Source organism: Artemia sp. Qi Xiang Cuo, chromosome 7 (genome assembly GCF_049724085.1).
Source record: "Artemia sp. Qi Xiang Cuo chromosome 7, ASM4972408v1, whole genome shotgun sequence".
NCBI lineage: Eukaryota > Metazoa > Arthropoda > Branchiopoda > Anostraca > Artemiidae > Artemia > Artemia sp. Qi Xiang Cuo.
In genome coordinates, this window is record NC_142800.1 from 65,063,919 (window position 1) to 65,083,847 (window position 19,929).

General features: G+C 32.7%; 1 protein-coding gene across 1 annotated transcript in view; it reads left to right on the forward strand.

Annotated features, from left to right (window-relative positions):
- LOC148950600 (ribosomal oxygenase 1-like) overlaps positions 1-19,929 on the forward strand; it is a 64,658-nt gene that overhangs the window by 22,699 nt on the left and 22,030 nt on the right. Inside the window, exons 2-5 of the mRNA XM_089091900.1 lie at positions 987-1,393; positions 4,807-4,909; positions 13,336-13,556; positions 16,741-16,848. Coding sequence (XP_088948026.1) covers positions 1,362-1,393; positions 4,807-4,909; positions 13,336-13,556; positions 16,741-16,848 — 464 coding nt within the window. The 5' untranslated portion in view covers positions 987-1,361. The remainder of the gene's footprint in view (positions 1-986; positions 1,394-4,806; positions 4,910-13,335; positions 13,557-16,740; positions 16,849-19,929) is intronic.

Sequence of the window (19,929 nt, forward strand, 5' to 3'; positions counted from 1 at the left end):
AATATATTTAACCATCTCTTTCTTTTCCATGTAAGCAGAAAAAAATGTGTCTTTTCCCCCCACCCCTTCAAATAGTTTTTTTTAAAGATATTTTTTGGAGTTCAAATTAAAAATACCTCTTTTTGATATTTTCAATGAAAAAATTTGACTACAGAGTAAAATAGTCACCCTAGATTTTGAAAATGTATTTGCCCCTCCCCCCCACACATTTTTGTGAATTGCTGTTTTTTGTAATGGCAGTCCTTAAATGTGTTTGTCAAACAGTTTGTGGTAACAAACTGTAACTAAGGAGCAACCCAGCTCAATAGTAACCAAAACTAAAAAAAACAGAATTTTGACATAAGTAACAAGGTGAGTTGGGGCTGCTAAAGACTTAACAATGCAGACCAACCGAGGTAGACAAAAGGAAAGGTTTTGGTTTGTGCATAAACACAATGTAAAACACTTTGACATCAACTGGAAACTTGTACTCCACATTGGAATTTGCTCCATTATATCAGAGCAGTACTAAACGTCTGGTTGTTCTTACTTAGGTATAGCTAAACTATTTCGCATGGATTTCCTAGTTCTTTTTTTTAAAGCTCTTCATTTTAGCTTCTTCTGAAGTGTGTCCCTTGTTTTGTAACTTCAGTGTAAGTGGTTTAATTGCATTTTTTCTATTTTTAGTTGAAAAAAGGGGCCTATGCTCCCTTTTTACATTTTCCATCCCAGTTTGTTTTTCTTAGTATTATCTTTGTTTTTTTTTGTTTTTGGGTTGTTTTTCTTATAGCTTTTCTGGTTTTATCCCTGCCTTATTTATTTGTGTTTTTTTCTTTTTTTCTGGACTGTGCTTTGTATGGCATGGTTATAAATTTGTTTTATTTCTTATCAGTATGTTGCTAGACTTCATTCTTATTTGGTAGTTTTTGTTTTCCTTACTAGAAAGCACTTTTGAAATGAGTGTGCCTATTTTACCCTGAAATAGCTGAAATTATCCTATAATTTAGGTCAGGCAAGCAGAATGGATGACAATGTTAAGAAAAATGCCTTATCTGTTCTAGAAAACTGGATTCTTTCCAATAATTCTGTAATATCTGGATAATTTCCATGAAATCCAAAATAATGGAGTTGAAATAACGGAAGAGTGGAAGAAACTTTATGAATTTTGGTTAAGCTTAAAACAAGATTTGAGCAAGAGTTACACTGATGATGAAACTGAAATAGTGAATATTAATCATGATAATGGTTCATTAAATGAAAATATCCCCTCAAGTGGTATAAAAAGGAAAAGAAAGTTGTTGCGGTTTCCTACAAGGAAGAAAAAGCCAACGCATACAAAATATGAGGACTCAAGAGAAAAGGCGTCGCATATATTTTCATGGATGATCAGCAGCGTAGATGTTAAGCAGTTTATGTATGTATATAAAAGTATCAAATATTTTAACAAGAAAATTATATTATTTATGCATATTATATAATTCGGCATCTAAATAATAATTGTAGTAAAAATAATAATATTTTTGCAATTTATTATGAAAATTAAATGATCATATAAAAACAAAAAAAGGTTATTTAATATGTAATGTTTTAGGCATCTTTCTTAAAGTGTCGTTTATATCTCATTAATTTTGCAAACTATTAAGTTTGTTACTGTCTTTTCAACGCCCTCTAAAAACTGTGGCACAAATCCCTGTTGTAAGAGTGTTTATCTAGTGCAATGTTTTTGTGAGAGTGTTTTAATGACTTACTTTGTGGTTTATATTCAGATCAAGAGTCATTAGTCCCACCTTCGAATAGAATAATTCTTGTTTTAATGATAAATTCCTCAAACCTGACAATTCAAAATATATTTTATTAATGATTCCATTGAGCTAAGTGTGAAATCCATCATAGATTATTATCAAAATTTTTTATTGTTTTTCATCTTAGTTTTATTTTTTTGCTTTGTTCTTTTTTTGCTTGTGACTTAAAAGAAATAGATTTATTTCAAGCCTCCTCTTTTCGAACTTTTTTTGTGGTATTGAATGTCATATATGTTCCCATCACTACTTTTGTAGGTCTTGTGGCCCTTTTTAGAATGACATATCTGTATTTATCTCATTTTTCATTGAATAAGACTATATTTAGTAGCAGTGTCTCTTCAAGTGTCTCTTTCAAAATATTTATATGTAACGAAGTTATTAATTTGCATAGTAAATAAAGAACATAAGGGGGAAAGAATAAGGGAAAGTTTTAGTTGCATAGTAAGAAAGTGCTGAAAATTAATAGATTAAGAATATAATGCAAAAATGCCAAATATTGTTGCTATTTTTCAAGGTTTCCAAAGCAAGGGAAATAGTTTATCTCCAAATTTGCTAAAAAGCAAAAAAAAAAAAATTATTATTAAGACGATTTTTATTATTATTAATTTTTATTATTGATTTTTATTATCAAGACGAAAAATGAAAAATTGTTGTAATCATGACAGAAAAATTAATTAGCAATTTCTGAGATCTTGATGATGCTGACAGTGAAAGATACAATGCAGTAAAGGTGTTTGGATTATACAAATATATAAAATAAAAAGCTTTGAATAACAACAACTTTTAAGCATCATTTTAAACCATACTCCATTGCTGAATATTTTACTTTTTTCCATGCTCATTAGTTTATGCAAACTATTCAATTGTTTAGTTTCTGTTGGAATAAAACATTTATAGCATTATCTTGCTTGCGATGACATTCATTTGAATTGAATCTATTTAAGATGAAGTATCATTAATTACAAAAATATATTTTCACCTATGGTCTATTTTTAGCCTTAAAAAAGAAATCATTCTTTCTGTATAGCTTATCAGAAATTCTTTGTTGCCCTTTGTTCCTTCAAAATTTTGTGTCAATTTTATATGGCTGTTGAAGGACACTTTAAGACCTTTAAAATTTTTCAAGACTGACGCTTATCGTTCAATAAATCAGTTTGTGATCCTTCAAAGGGTCCAAGAGCTGAATCATTAGCTTTAATTGGTTTTCCCCTAGATATCCCCCCCAGTTTTGGAAAAATATCTTTTTTGGAGTATTTTCATTTGAAAATACTCTTTTTTGGTATTTTCATTGTAAAACCGAAAAAAAACAACTAACTTGCCTCCTCCTGTCTCGGTATTGGAAAATCCCTCACATTAGCCCCTATAAATAACCAGCGCAGTAGCTTTAAAGACCATGTAAATTATGTTAATTAAAGTTATGTAATTACTTTAATTACATTGTCATTGAATATCGATGAATATTCAAAATCTCATCTCAATATGACCACTGAAGACGGATCAAAAATTGTCTTGAAGATCTACCTAACTTCAATTTAAGCAGTCGAAGTTAAACAAAAGTACTAAAAAATGCTTCTGTATCTTTTATTGCTGCTTCCTGCTAGACTGAAGTCAAAGATGTGCAAACTATGTTTTTGGCTATGACAGTTAATCGTTGAAACCATAAATGTTTTTTATCTTATGGTAGTGAATTCCTCGAGGAGTTTGCGCTCCACCCCGCCCCCCTCCAAAAAATAAAATTGAAGAATCCTTATCTTGAAAATTCTAATTTAAACCTGAAGCATTAGTGTCATTCCAATAATTTCTAAAGCAGTAGGCTATTCCTCAATATTTTTCTACCTTCAAACAGGGAAAACATTTGAGGGATGTTTACTGGAATAGCTGATTGATAATACAGACTATGAACGAGTATCTTTATTTCTCTATTTTTTGGAATTGTTGCTGTATAGAAATTTCTGTGGCCTCGTGCAATTCCACGGACCCCTTACTAAAGAAAACGGGTCTAGATATAATTGAGGTCGTGCAAAGATAAGATCTTAATGTTTATTGAAAAAAATTGCTATCACAAGCTCCGAAGGGCCAAATTCGGATTTAGGGACCAATGAATTGAAACGAAACAAACAAAAAAGAACACAAATCTGTGAAAACTAAAAGACTGGCAAAAGATAGCCAAAATCAAAATTGTCAGAATAAAAATCCATTCATTAGTCAGTATCTAAACTGAGATTTGTCATAACACGTTAAAAAGATAAAAACAAGTAAAACTCAATAAAAACAAAAACATAAATATAAAATAAAATCAAAAGAACATTAAAAAGGGAAGTAAAAAAAACGAAGAGCGAACAAATACAAAACATGGGCAGCGTCTGTACCAATTAAGAAGAAGAGGAAAAATAGCACGATGTTTTGTTGTTTTTTCTGTAATGTAGGGGACAAAAGTTTTTTCATATCTGGAGGCAAATCAGCGAACGGGAAAAAGGTAGTAAGAGTCGTGAAAATGGCCCAAGGAGGACAGAATCTGGGCGGGGAGTATCTTTTCGGAAGAATGTGTTCCATGCGAGGGTTTGTCGTTGCATTTAAAAAACGCAACTTTAGATTGCTGTTAGCCTCCAGGTTGCTGTTTACCTGGTCATAAGTGTTTGACGATGTCCATCTGATTTTATTGGATTTGAAAAGCTCTTTGCAGATACGTCGTGCTTAGATTTGCAGCTGAAAAATATAAAGAAAAAATCATTTCTACTTGCTTCTAAATTTTTATCTTCGACGGAGAAGATTTTTGAAGGGGGAACTGAGCCGGTATCAAAACACGAAAAAGTTGTTTTTTATGCCACTACTGACTACATTTTCTTTCGGAGCAATCTCACCTCTCCATCTTTCTCTCCCTTGTGTTCATGCATGAAGTGGGCCAGGTCATACTTGATACCGTTTTTGAGGGGGTTTTGTCAGAAAAAAAAGAAGAAAAAAGGTTACCGAAATATAATTGCAACATTTTGGATGTGTTCTTTTCTATTTATCTATTTTATTTTAGGGATGAATATTGGGAGAAAGATTTTCTCCATGTGAAAAGGAATAATAGCCGATATTATAAAAAAGTGTTATCTACAGTCGAAATTGATAGAATATTAAGAAAGGTTAGTAATTTCTTTTTTCTCAGAGGAAAGGCCAAATCGACGTTTGAATTTAAAATTCAGATTTAATTTATTTTAAACCTTTCATTTGAATTTGACGTTAATTACTTAATACGTATAATAAACATTTTTCATTAAAAAAAACTCAAATTTCTTTAAAGAATTCAGTATAATCCTATTTTACATTAAGTTTTACCGAAAACTATCCATCGACGAGGTCAAACCACTGAGTAATAACAAAAGTGATTCCTATTTTGTTTTATATTGTTTTTTTTCTCAATCTTAGCTTTTAAGCTTGTATTGTTTAATAGTTGGTTTTCTCTCTGGAGGCCCAAGTAACAGTCTTTGAACCTTGAAATCATGTTTTTAACACTTTTGTTTTACTAAGCATAAAAGAAAACTTTTAAAAATATCTACTCTTAGCCAAAATATTGCTGGAAATTCATAAATTTATGATGAAATTATCAAATTTATTTCTATCTGTTTGTAGATAAGTTCTCTGGATTTGTCAATTTAGAAAAAAGTTTTTACTATTATTATTTTTTATATAGAAATATTGACGGTGCATTGTTAATGCATATATGAAACATTTAGGTTAAATTTGTCAGGTGCTGTCCAAAATTGCTTTAAACTGAGTTACCTCTTTTATGTGCTTTATCAATTTTTGAAATGTGTTTTGCAATGTTGGTCAAGGAAGTCTGTAAGGGAGGGAAAGGAGAGGGCTTGCCACTGTGACCCCCTTGCTGGGTCCGCCCCTGATTGTTATTTTGTGGCCCTGATTATTGTTATATGGCAATCAATTAAGAAAATCCGTAAGGGAGCTGAAGGAGACTTCTGGCCTCCTTCCGCACGTGAGAAGAACAGAAACACGAATAGCGGATATAACTTTGTAACTTTCGCATAATTCTGGAAATAATTTGGGTATGATGTTTAGTTTAGCTATGGTTTTATTATATATGTATATATATATATATATGTTTTCCAAATTCGTCCAAATATTGCTAAAGATGGTTCTTTTTGGCCAACTATCTAGCACCGAACGACAATCAGGTCCTCCCCCAGTGGAGGTCATAAGAAAAGATTTGAGGGAATTGGAACTTTTTGGCAGGATGTAAAGAGGGAGACTTTAATTAGATCGGAATGGAGGAGGAGCGTGTGTAGCTTTGTTGCCCTCAGGTGGCTTGTTGCTGCAGTGAGTTGTTGTTAGTGGTAATAGTAGTAGTAAGTAGATAGCTAGGTTATATTTTGGGTACTTTACGTTCCCTGGCTCCTTTCCACGGTACTTTTGAGGACCAATGGGCTCTTTAAATTTGAAGGCCAATGGGCCAGGTACTTTTGAAGACCACTGAACTGTATCAAGGCCAGACAATCTTGAATGTCACCGTACTCTCTATCCTTGAGTAGTACAATGACTTAGCTTCACAATACATTCTGAGAGTTCTATGCCTCCTTCCCCCAATGAATTCTACGGGTGTCGTGCATCATTGCGTCATATGGATTAGAGAGAGTCCCGATCCATCTAAAAGTTTTAATGGAAATCGATTTGCATTTTTATAGGACTCCTACATTACGTGAATATAAAGTGGGATTTTTAATTCATTAGATTAAAAGGAATTTTAATATAGAAATCCAGAACATTCCTTAGAAATCCAGAACAATCCCTAGAAATCAAGTTGTGAGAGGGGGCCATGGATTTGACGTCGCCCGTAGGGGGTAGGCTATACAATTGGAATTGGAGTTACTAAAAATTTTTCTTACAAAATACGTGTTGTGCTCTGTTTTACACAAAAGTTTAATGAAAATAAATCCATTAGTGAGGGGGTTATGGATTTTACGATGCCCAGAGTGGGTATACTATTGGAGTTACTTAAAAAGTCGTATACATTTTAAGCGATGATACGACTACCCTTAGTTATCGATGAGCAAACCTCCAAAGGCCCCAGTGCCCCTCGCCCCCCCCCAAATTTTTGCTCCCCCCACCTCCGTTTTTTATACTTTTTTTAGTTTAATGTTTTTGAATTTTCTTTTTAAACTTTTTTTTAATAGAGAAATTTTTTTCAACTTTTTTACATGTCTTAAAATTACATGGAATATGCTTAAAACAAACAAAAACACATTTATTATTTTGAAATACAAAATGATAATGATATAGTCGTGATATAGAATAGTAGTCGTGGTTTTTACTATTGGAAAAATAGTGTTTCTAGTAACACTTTTTTTTGGACTGAGTTTTTTTACGGAAATTATTGAACTTTTATTATTTTTTTTTTATTTTTATTTATTCGGCTGTATGAATGGTACTCTATGGCTGGTCATCGACAGCGACAATAATAGAATTTCAATATCATTGAAATAAAAAATAGTAAGTAAAAAAAAAAAAAAATGTCATTAAAAATATGGTTTTTCTAGAACGAAAAATCACGAGTATCATATGCGTATCATTTTCTTTTTGTATTTAAAAAATGTCACAAATGAATTACTTTGACACTTAAAATTTTTGGACAGGTTAACATGGTTTTTGGATATTTTTTTTTTATGTGGCCAATCCGTATTACTCTGCATGTTCATCGACACTACGTAGTTTATTGTATGTATTCAATCAGTATTTTTGTACATTGGAAGGATAAACACTTGCATCATATTTTTTAAAAGTGAAGATGAAATACTCGAAGAAATTTTGTGCACTTGATAAGGTTGTCGTTGCGTTGAATGCTGACAAAGACAAAAATTTGAACTATGAAACAAGTACTAGTGGTAACACTATTAGAAATGTATGCGTGCGTTGTCTTGACAGTAAGAGATTAGATTTTGTTTGACTAGCGAAACAACTCAACGACGCTGATGGAGGATATGCGAGAGTGAGATATCCAGAGATGATACCACTCAAAGAGAATGCCAACATAAAAATAATAGTTGACGAAGAGGGGCAACTTCTTGCTTATTGTTCTGGTAACACATAACCTGTTGATAAATCATGTCGCCATCTTTTGGGTATTAGTATTCAACGGAGGGTCAAAGAAGACAGGCGTACTCATCGAGAAATATCTGAATTTATTAATGTAGAATTTTTCCCAAAAGAGAAAAAGCTCCACTTTAATTCTGAGTTTTCTCATAGAAGTGAAGAAAAGTTCAAGCTCTCTTCTGAATTTACAATGGCCAATGCCTTTGTCTTGTTCAAGTTGTCCACTATACCAGATGCTAATAAGATGACGTTGAAGGACAAATAGTTGTCGTATTGTCAATGGTTTCGTTTGAAGTTCTTTGTTCAAGGGTGAGAGAGGTTAGCCATCCAGAACATCGGAAGTTGTCCCCAAATTCAAGCCTTACGTTCCTCAAGAAAAGAGATTGGATCAATCAAAACACATACCTGTTCAGGTTACTTCAAGAAGACATGCTCAATATTATACAAAGAGTGAGCCCCATCGCACAAAATGGCAGTGTTCAGTTTGCAAAGTTCCATTGTCCATGAACTACACGAAGAACTGGTTTAGTTCTTTTCACTAGAAGTGAGGTTTTTTCTGCACATGTGTCAAAGTGGTTTGTACCAGAGACCACTTTATATTTCATTTCGTAGTTGGAATAAATTTTTTTTTAGTTCAATATTTGTCGGTTTCTAAGTCCAGGGACATAGGAAGTGCAAAAAAAGTGGAATTTTCTGACGATTTCATAATTCGTGCCGGAAAGGGTTAATAAGGCATTAATCTATCATTTTCCTCATATGGCTGTCATATAAATTTTCCCGAAGAAGAGAAAACGTTTCACTTTAATTCTGAGTTTTCGCAAAGAAGTGAAGAAAAGTTCAAGTTCTCTTCTGAATTATCTGAAGGAACAGAAAAAACTTACGGTTCAATTCTGAATTTTTCCAAGGAAGAGAAAGAAGTTTTGCTTCAGTTCTGAATTTTCTCAAAGTAGAGAAAAAATTTCAAGCTCAGTTCTGAATTTTTCCGTAGAATATGGAACAAGTTATACGTCGATTCTGAAGTTTGCCCAAAGAAGAGAAAAAAGTTCCACTTTTATTCTGAATTTTCTTAATGATGTAAAGAAAATTTAAAGTTCTCTTCCGAATTTTTTCTCAAGAACAGAAAAATTTCCACTTTTAATTCCGAGTTTTCTCAAAGAACTAAAGAAAAGTTCAATATCTCTAAAAAAATGTTACAGTTCAATCCTGAAATTTTCCAAAGAAGAAAAAAGTTACACTTCAGTTCTGAATTATTTCAAAAAAGAGAAAAAATTCCAAGTTCTGTTCTGAATTTTTCCGTAGAAGATAGACAAAAATATACTTCGATACTGAATTTTTCCGCAAGAAGAGAAAAATTCCAATTTAATTCTGAGTTTTCGCAAAGGAGGGACGAAAAGTTCGTGTTTTCTTCTGAGTTTTCTCAAAGAAGAGAAAAAAGTTACAGTTCAATTCTAAATTTTTCCAAAGAAGTGAAAAAATTTCTGTTCTGAATTTTCCCGTAGAAGAGAAAAAAGTTATGCTTCAATTCTGAATTTGTCCTAGGAAGACAACAAATTTCAAGTTATATTCAAAATTTTTCCGTAGAAGATAGAAAGTTATGCGTCGATTCTGAATTTTTCCCCAAAAAGAGAAAAAGTTCAACTTTAATTCTGAGTTTTCTCAAAGAAGTGAAGGTAAGTTCAGGTTGGCTTATGAATTTTTTCCCAAGAAGAAAAAAGTTTCACCTTAATTCTGAGTTTTCTCAAAGAAGTGAAGAAATGTTCAAGTTCTCTTCTGAGTTTTCTGAAAGAAGAGAAATAAAGTTACAGTTCAATTCTGAATTTTTCCTAAGAAGAGAAATAAGTTTCACTTCAGTTATGAATTTTCTCAAAAAAGAGAAAAAAATTTCAAGTTTTGTTCTGAATTTTTTCGTAGAAGATAGACAAAACTTCGATTCTGAATTTTTCCCCAAAAAGAGTGAAAGTTCCACTTTAATTTAAATTTTCTCAAAGAAGTGAATAAAAGATCAAGTTTGCTTCTGAATTTTTCCCCAAGAAGAGAAAAAGTTCCACTTTAATTCTGAGTGTTCTCAAAGAAATGAAGAAAATTCAAGTTCTCTTTTGAGTTTTCTCGAAGAAGAGAAAAAAGTTGCACTTCAGTTATAAATTTTCTCAAAGAAAGAGAAAATTTTTTTCAAGATCTGTTCTGAAGTTTTCCGTAAAAGATAGAAAAGAGTGAAAGTTCCACTTTAATTCTGCGTTTTCTCAAAGAAGTGAAGAAAAGATCAAGTCTCCTGAATTTTTCCCTAAGAAGAGAAAAAGTTTCACTATAATTCTGAGATTTCTCAAAGAAGAGAAAAAAGTTACAGTTCAATTCTGGATTTTTTCGAAGAAGAGAAATAAGTTCAACTTCAGTTGTGAATTTTCTCAAAAAGGGAAAATATTTCAAGTTCTTTTCTGAATTTTTCCGTAGAAGATAGACAAAACTTCAATTCTAAATTTTCCCCAAGAGGAGAAAAAAGGTTCCACTTTAATTCTGGATTTTCTCAAAGAAGTGAAGAAAAGTTCAGGTTTTCTTCTGAATTTTTCCCCAAGAAGAGAAAAAGTTACACTTTAATTCTGAGTCTTCTCAGTGAACTGAAGAAAAGTTCAAGCTCGCTTCTGAATTTTCTTAAAGAAGAGAAAAAATTTTCACTTAAGTTCTGAATTTTTTCGTAGAAGATAGAAAAAGTTATACTTCATTTTTGAATTTTTCCTCGAAGAAGAAAAAAGGTCCACTTTAGTTCTGAGTTTTTCCAAAGAAGTGAATAAAGTTCAAGTTCTCTTCTGAATTCTCACAAAGATGAAGAAAGTTCAATTTTAATTATGAGTTTTCTCAAAGAAGTGAAGAAAAGTTCACCTTCTCTTCTGAATTTTCCTAAGAAGAGAAAAAGGTCCACTTTAGTTCGGGGTTTTTTCAAAGAAGTGAAGAAAAGTTCAAGTTCGCTTCTGATTTTTCCCCAAGAAGAGAAAAAGTTCCACTTTAATTCTGAGTTTTCTCAACGAAGTGAAGAAAAGTTCAAGTTCTCTATTAAATTTTCTAAAAAGAATAAAAAAAAGTTCCACTTCAGGTTTGAATTTTCTCAAAGAAGAGAAGAAAATTTAAAGTTCTGTTCTGAATTTTTCTGTAGTAGATAGAAAAAGTTATACTTCAATTCTAAATTTTCCCCCAAGAAGAGATGAAGTTCCACTTTAATTCTGAGTTTTCTCAAAGAAGTAAAGTTCAAATTCTCTTCTGATTGTCTTATTAATAGAAGTTTTCTGTGAAAATTACTTTTTGGCAATTTCAAACATTGCCGAGAGGTCTTAGAAAATGGTGTTGAATTGAAACAAAAAACTGAACCATTTGAATCGACATACCTGAAAACTGCATAAGAAAGTAATGCATAAAATAATTTTATTAAAATAACGACATGTAGAATATTAACATTAAAAAATATATTACATACATTCTTACACATTATTAATATCATTGAACAACTTTGGACATTTTGAATCTGTTCCATAAAATAATTCATTCTGTTCTCTCTTGATACTGTAGGTATTCTCTTCTCTTAGTTCGTAACCAGTAGAATAATCCTTAATCCATTTTAATTCATTCATAATTTTAACTGTGGTGTCAGCTACAGGTTCAATATGCGTTTCGTCATTGGTATTAGTGGCTTCACTTGCTATATCTGTTGGTATATGATGAATGGTAGTAATAATGTTCACATGCGCTTTATTTTCCATCAATTCACATTTATATTCATTAGTGATATTGTCCGCCAATGCCCTTTTTATTTTGCCAGCGATTCCACTGTCTATTATCGCATTATTTATACACAGGTAACAGCTCTGACACGTAGACAAGATATGGTTTATGATATTTCTAGAAGAGTATGCCTGCCTTCTTTTGACCTTCCGTTGAATACTAATTCCCGAAAGATGGCGATATGATTTATCAAGAGGTAACGTGTTACCAGAACAATAAGCAAGGAGTGTCCCTTTTCATCAACTATTATTTTTATGTTGGCATTCTCTTTGAGTGGTATCATCTCTGGATAACTCACTCTCGTATATCCACCATCAGCAATGTTGAATGGTTTCGCTAGTCAAAAGGAATTTATTCTCTCACTGTCATGACTACGCACACATATATTTCCAATAGTTTTACTAGTAGTACTTGTTTCATAGTTTTAATATTTGTCTTTGTCATCATTTAACGCAACGACAACCTTATCATGTGCACACACTTTCTTCGAATATTTCATCTTCACTTTTCAAAAATGTGATGCAAGTTTTTATCCTTCCAATATACAAAACAAACTGATTGAATACATACAATAAATTAGGGTACTACATAGAGTACTACAGGTCTGCCGCATAAAAAAAATATCCAAAACCGTGTTCACCAGTCCAAGTGCCAAAGAAATTCACTTATAACATTTTTAAAATACAAAATGAAAATGGTATGCATATGATACTCAGGATTTTTCTTTCTAAAAAAACATATTTGTAATGACATTTTTTATTCATTTTTTTACTTATTTTTTTATTTCTTTTATTTCAATGATTAAAAATCCATTCTTGGTGCTGTTGATGACCAGCCATAGAGTACCATTGGTGCAGCTGAATAAATACAAATAAAATAAAAAAGGATGAAAGTTGAATAATCTCCGTCCAAAAAAATTCAGTCCAAAAAAAGAAGAAAAGTGTAACTACAAACACTATTTCTCCAATAGTATACCCACTATGGGCATCGTCAAATCCATAACCCCCTCACTACTGGATTTCTTTTCATCGAGCTTTTTGTGTAAAGCAGAGCACAAAACTTATTTTGTATTTTGTAAGAAGAATTTGTAGTAATTCCAATACTGTAGCCTACTCCCTATGGGCGTCGTCAAATCCATAACCTCCTCACTACTTGATTTCTAGGGATTGTTCTGGATTTCTAAGGATTCTTCTTTATTTTTATATTAAAATTCTATTCTAGGTACCTTTCAATATAATGCATTTAAAATCCCACTTTATATCCACTTAATCTAGGAGTCCTATAAAAATTTAAATGGATATTCAGTCTAATCCATATAACGCAATGATGCACGACACCCGTAGAATTCATTGCGGGAAGGAGGCATAGGACTCTCAGAATCTATTGTGCAACTAAGTCATTGTACTACTATCTCTCAAAGTTAAAGAGATTAGTGACATTCAAGATTGTCTGGCCTTGATACAGTTCATTAGCCCTTAAAAATACCTTGGAAAGGAGCCAGGGAACGTAAAGTACCCAAAATAAACCTAGCTATCTACTGTAGTAGTAGCATTATATATATATTGGTTTTTATTTACATCTGTATATTTATATATATTTATATTTATTCGGTATTTAAACATAATTTTGTTCAATTTAACTTACCCACCAAAAACCATTGATAATCTTTTCTATATCCCTTGTTTTTGCTCTATTTAAGAATTATATCATGTTCACCAAGAATATTGATATAACCACATACGTCAATGGCGTTCGGAAAACTCATAATCCTGAAGGAAGAGCCTATGCTTCTACAGTTTGGGACTTGTATTCTACGGGGGCTAGTGTCAGGTTTCTCAATCCTCAGACATATAGCAATCCAGTTTGGAAGATTTGCGAAGGGCTTCAAGATGCTTTTGGATGTTTTGTAGGTGCAAATGTGTAAGTCATCTTTATATGTAAAACTCGAATGTTGGTCTGTATTTCTGTCCTGTATATATCACTACACTGTTCTTCCGATCGCCGAGAAGCTTTAAGGAGTTATAGAGGACGCACTTGCGATGGTTTTAGGTATAAAATTGTTTTCAACACAAAAGGCATAAATTCAAAAATAAGGTAAAGGATAAATTTACTTTTAGTGCGCGATTAATTCCATTGTGGAAAGAAAGCATGACGTATGAAAAAAATCGATGTTTGTGTTTATCGATTGAGTGCATTATTGTGTTTTTTCGATTTATGGACTCGGTTCTCGAATGAAGGGGAACTATCGGAGGGTATTTTTTGCTTTGGAATAGTTTTCCGCGGGAGGAATTCTCCGCGGTGGAATTTTCCTTGAATTTTGTTTCTTTCGAGATCACAGTAAGCTAATAACTTAATTAATGTTGGTTTTTTTTAATTCAAATAAACAGCTTTGCTAACGAGTTCACTTCTTTTGACCTATTTAGAAGAAAAGTAGACGTTATGCGACCTTAGTAATCTTCTTGTTATTTATTACTTAAAATAGATTGAAATATTGCATTGCATTGTAAAAAATAGCCTACCCTTCATGAAGCTTCTAAATTTCTTTAAAGAGCTCTGATTTAAAGTAATTTATGCTTAGTATTTATATAAAGTCCTAATTTAAAATACACAATTATTAGAATACTTCAGACTATAAATTATTGAATTTTATATCTGGTTTGATGACGCCGTCAACTGACTGCATACCGATTTTTCTGGTAGAAATCTTTTCTTTTTTTTAACTTTTAAAGATTTGTTCTACATTCTTAAAGTAACTAAAAGAAAAGTCTTTTAGGATAACTCCCGCTGGGATTTTATTCCACATGGTGACTACGTCAAATAGGAGCTTGAAACCCCTACAGTAAGTTTATAAGATATGCTGAATTTGATCTTGTGATTTTCATTAAGATCGCTTGACTTTTGATGGGTGTTTATCCTTTTTCAAAAGTAAGGCACATTTTCTTAGGCTCGTAGTTTTCATGGGTCACATTAAAATTAATAAATTTTACTTATTTGGAATCAGCATAAAAATCCAATTCGTTTGATGTATTAATTATTACCAAAATATCAACTTATATCAATTATTTATCAATTTGAGACAATTTGAAAACGTTAAAATTGCTTCCTTTGTCGGTACTGCTGCAAACACATAGTTGAATGGGAGTTTACCCTTACATTATTGCCAAGTATAAAAAAGACAGCTAAAACCCTGCAGAATGTTCATAGAATAACCAAAGGCAGTCCAATACATCATTAATAATTAAATTGAAAAAAAAACAAGTTTTTTCGACTGAAAGTAAGGATCAACATTGAAACTTAAAAGGAATACCAATTATTCCGTATGTGAGAGAGCGAACCCTTTCTCAACCCTCGTTCTTTACGCTGAAGTCTTAAAGTTCTTGAAAACACATCTTACTCAAGTCCAACGGTTTGTGATTGTATGTTGGAAACTTTAGAAAATAGTTTACAATTCAAAGGTTTATATTTCAGGCTGACAAAATATTTATTCATTTAATTCATTACAGTTATCTTTTTGTTTGTTTTTGTGCTGTTGTTTTAAATCTAAATTATCTTGAAATTTTGCAGCCCAATGATATGTTTATGTTTTTGATATTTATGTTTAAAAGTAAAAACAGAGCCTATTGTTCATGAAGGAAAATAGGTCCTGTTTAAGTCCTTGACTGAGTTTGAGAAAGTTTTATCGTTATTCATTTTAACCAAAAATTCACCACTTATTTCACTGATTAATTAAATTATGAGGTAAATAATCTTTTTTCCTGAGAGGCTGGTTTTTCCATCGAATCAGCTGAGTGTATTTTCCTCTTAGAGGGGTCCGAAAGACCCCCTTGCATTCCAAGAATTGGAGAACTGTGATTTAAGATGTATTTTCTGAGCTTTGACCCCCTCCTAATTAAAATTAGCTTGTTTACTTAAATGATTTGTTAATTGCTGGCTCATGGATTTATCATGAAGCCAAAATATACGTTGTTGTGTTTTACTCATATGTACATAAATCGACAGCTTGAGGATGCTAATCCTTTACTGACATAATTTATTTATATTCTTGTGAATAACTCCACATCATTTTTAAAAGGGTAAATTGCGGCTCAGAGGCGAACCTGAATGGGATTTTTTTTTGTACCTTGGGTCAAATTTGTGCGTTTATGTTGGAATTATTGTTTTAAGTTACAGGTCAAAGGGATATGCTCAATTAATTGTTTTCAATACATTTGTAAGGAAATAAATTGCTAAAAATAAATTGGTTATTACAGCAGGAATTCCTGAAAATTCTAATTGTATTTAAGTTTTTAAACTTAACGAGAAAACTATTTAAAATTTATTTGTTTTTGGGAAAGCGTATGCGGTTGATGTTCATTGAAAATAGAAATAGGAGTAGTAGTAGTCTTGATAGGAGTAGTCGTGGTAGGAGTAGCCAGCGTAAGTGTGATCGTTGTAGGAAAAGTCTTACCGGGATTAAGTTTAAAGAAAAGACATCTTTATTATGAAAAGTCAAGAGCGAATTTAAGGCCAAAACCAGCAAATATTGGCTTATATAAGATGTCAAACTTAAATAAGTAGAAGTTACAATGAATAAAGCAATGAATTAGAAAACAATGAGAACTGAAAGCATTTTAGGGTACAAAAAATAAACAAAATTTTTACTTCCTAGTTTTATTTCATCGATTGCTGTCCAAAATATTCGAACTGAAAATTTTATTGTTTGAAGCAGCTACTAATAAACAGGCCTTTTAATTTTCGGTTTATTGCGGCTAACGTGGGATATAATCTATCTGGGTAGTAATTTCCCATCAGACTGGTCTTGTGCTAAAATATTTGTATCATTTGGAGGAAAGCCAAACCTTAACTTACAGAGAGGGATACTGAGGGGACAGGAGCTCTCTCATATAAATGATAATTTCTGTTCGTTTTGAGTTTTAATGTATACTTTTATTTGAAAAAAAACTATTTTTAAACTTGTTTTGTTTTTTACGCATTATATTCAGGGATTATTGGGGAGTTCGCCTCAAGAAACATAGTTTTGCACATCTCAATCTTTTAAGTTGGAAAAAAAAAAATAAAATTCTCCCTAGTTTAAATTGGTACTTTCTAAATTTTCTGTTTTTAGTTACCTAACGCCGCCTGGGACTCAGGGTTTTGCACCGCATTATGATGATATAGAGGCATTTGTTCTACAGCTGGAAGGTAAAAAGAGGTGGCGAGTGTATCGACCAAGGTTAGCTACTTTTGTGTTAAAATACTTTTTTGTTGTTGCTAAAATTTACATATTTTAGTTTCTAATTGAGTTGATTTTTAATATTCCCTTATATCCGGGTGGAAAATAGCTTGCAATGATTTTACCCAAGTGTTCGCTGACAATTCTCCTTGTTTTGTTTACGAATACTGATTTTAAAGAAATTGTCTGTGCCTCGATAGATGGCCAAGTGTACAAAAAAGTTCCTAGCTGCTAATCTCCGCCAACTTTAGTTCATAACTCATAATCATTCTTATTGACATGGATGACAAGAATGTAACCCTTCCCTTGCAAGGGTTTGATTGAGTTCTGACACCTGATGCCAAAATTATAGCTGATGACGAGGTTTGTTGAATGAACTTTGCCAGCAGCTGGTAATTAGGCTGATAAAAAGCAATATAATTATATTTTTCGTGTTTTCCAAAGAAGTTGGATAAGATGTGGACCATAAAGGACAAAATTATGTGCCTAGCTCTATGTCTCCACCAAATAAGGTTTGAATCTAAAGCTCTTTTCGGTCAATTCGGTATTGAAAAGAATTCAGGAACTCCTCTTCCGCCTCCCTCAAAAAGATTGAATCGTACCCGGTCTCAACAAGTTTCAACAAGGGAATTGACCGTTACTTCTGACTAAACCTAGATTAAATACAGAAATTTCTTTTGGTAGATACCCTGGCGATTATAATTTCGATAGCCTTCATTTCTCCCTTCCCACTGATGTTAGATAGGTAGATATATTTCAAACAACGAAAAACATTCAGTAAATAAAATCACTAATCCTCCTAAGGGCTCCATGGACTTTAAAGGAAGGGGACCATGAAACAAAATATTAAACATTTAAACTATTTAAAACATTTTATTTAAAACTATTTAAAACATTTAAACGCAAACTATTTAAAACATTTACTATAAAAAAAACAGAGAGAAAGAAGTACATAGTAGTGGTGGGCGATATTTTGGTTAATCGATATATCGATATCGATATTTGGGATCAGTTTTTTGCTCATGGATTTGCCGAAGCTCAGTAACGCAAATGGTAAATAAAGGGTATTTTTTACAGCTTTTTTTCAAAATTCAAATAAAATAAAATAAAACAATAAAAATAAACTTCGATTGTATAAATGAATATAGTAAAAACCCAGATTTGGAATTACTGGGGCTCAGGAAGACAGAAAAATAAACTATTGGCTATTAAAAACAGCAGCATGTCAATGTTTTTCCCTGAGAGTCGGTTTCGCCTTTCAGTAATCATTTGAGCAGCCTTAGAAAACACTCTTTCAGAAGGGACACTGGTAGCGGGCACAACATGAATTTTATTGCAACTTCGTACAGGTGTTTTTGGGACCCCATAGCTCGATACTTCCACCACTTGAGTGGACAAGTTTATCACTTGAAAAAGGCAGGACTTTCGAGATGGGGGATAGCTTTTAGAAGAGAGCTCAATAGTCGCCTCTTCAAAGGGTGTAAGCAGCGTAATCACGTTTGAAATAACACTCCACTCACTATCAGTGAGTATGAGGTTCACTTTACCGAGAAGCGCAAGCGAGCTTGTTACCTTTCTTTCAAATCTTGCAGACTACTCAACATTGTGAGAAGCGAATTCCATCTGGTGGTCACATCAGATTTTAGTTTTTTGGTGCAAACGTTGTCAATACAGATTTGAACCTGGCGCAGCTTGTTGGTAGCTACAACACTACGTCTGGAAAATCTGACAATATTTCTAGCCTTTTGGACGAGAGGCAACATTTCAGCAGTATCATTAATAGCACCCCTCCCCCACATCAAATTTAGAGTATGTGCGAAGCACGAAACATGTGTCCATCCTGTACCTACTTGGGATGCAGCATCCTTTACAGCCTTTGCTCCATTATCAGTTACTACAGCAACAACCTTTTCTTTGATCCCCCACTCAGTGGCAATTTTCATAAGGTGAGCCTTAATAGCATCAGCATATATATATATATATATATATATATATATATATATATATATATATATATATATATATATATATATATATATATATATATATATATATATATATATATTACCTGATCTTAATTTATCTGTGACAATAGCTCCTTTTCCTTGACAGAATTTTTCATACTGAGAAAATTCACCCTGTCTGATCGGCTATTTTAGCTTTGATAACATTCAAAATCTGAACTTTTCATTATAACATCATTTGTTGAGAACTTTTCATTCTCAGTTGGTAATAGTTCACACGTACTTGACTCGGGAGCTGGAAGTGAATACTTGCGAAAAAAGATACCTGGGTAAAATGTAAGATAAGGATGAATAAAATCAATTATAGATGAAAGAATTCAAGCCTGCGAAGAATCTCGAAGATGTATGCTGAAAACTTGGAGAATTTTAATCTGGTGGATTTTCCACGGAGAATATAGGAAGTTAGTGACCCCTAAAAAATATTGTTTCGATAATACTTGATAATCTCTGCCGAATTTTTTCGCCTCCGGTGAAAATTTTACCGAAAAGTTCGTGGGATGGTGCGCCCCTCCACACCCCCTTCCTTGGGACGCCCCTGTGAACCCCTTCTGGTAGATGTTTTGACAGAGAAAGAATTGGGGTCCCCTTCTCTGCTTAGGGCTGGTCATATTTTGACCCCAAAATCCACATCCGGGAAATTAGCTCTCACTTTCAACAACAGTATGTTGAAATCTAATGTCCTGTCTTGAAGAAGGTATTACCCAGAGAGCTACGGTTGGCCCTGGACCATGAGAAAGTGCAAATAGTACACAAGCCCTTCATTTTCATCAATTTTATTTATATATACAAACCCGATCTGATGATTTTATAGTAACAAGTAATTGTATTAGGACAATTAACTGTATCTTCCCACCAATGTATTTTAGCTCTGACTTTTCAGAACTCATGCTGATATCATGATGATTAAAATTCAGGGACTCCCTCGCTCCTCTAGAGGTCAAAGTGTGCCGAGACACAAAATAGGACGTAACTAAGATATGAAATCATATATCCCACCAAACTTGATTGGAATCTGACATACCCTTCTGGTGTGCGTGTGGATGACAAGAATTTAGGG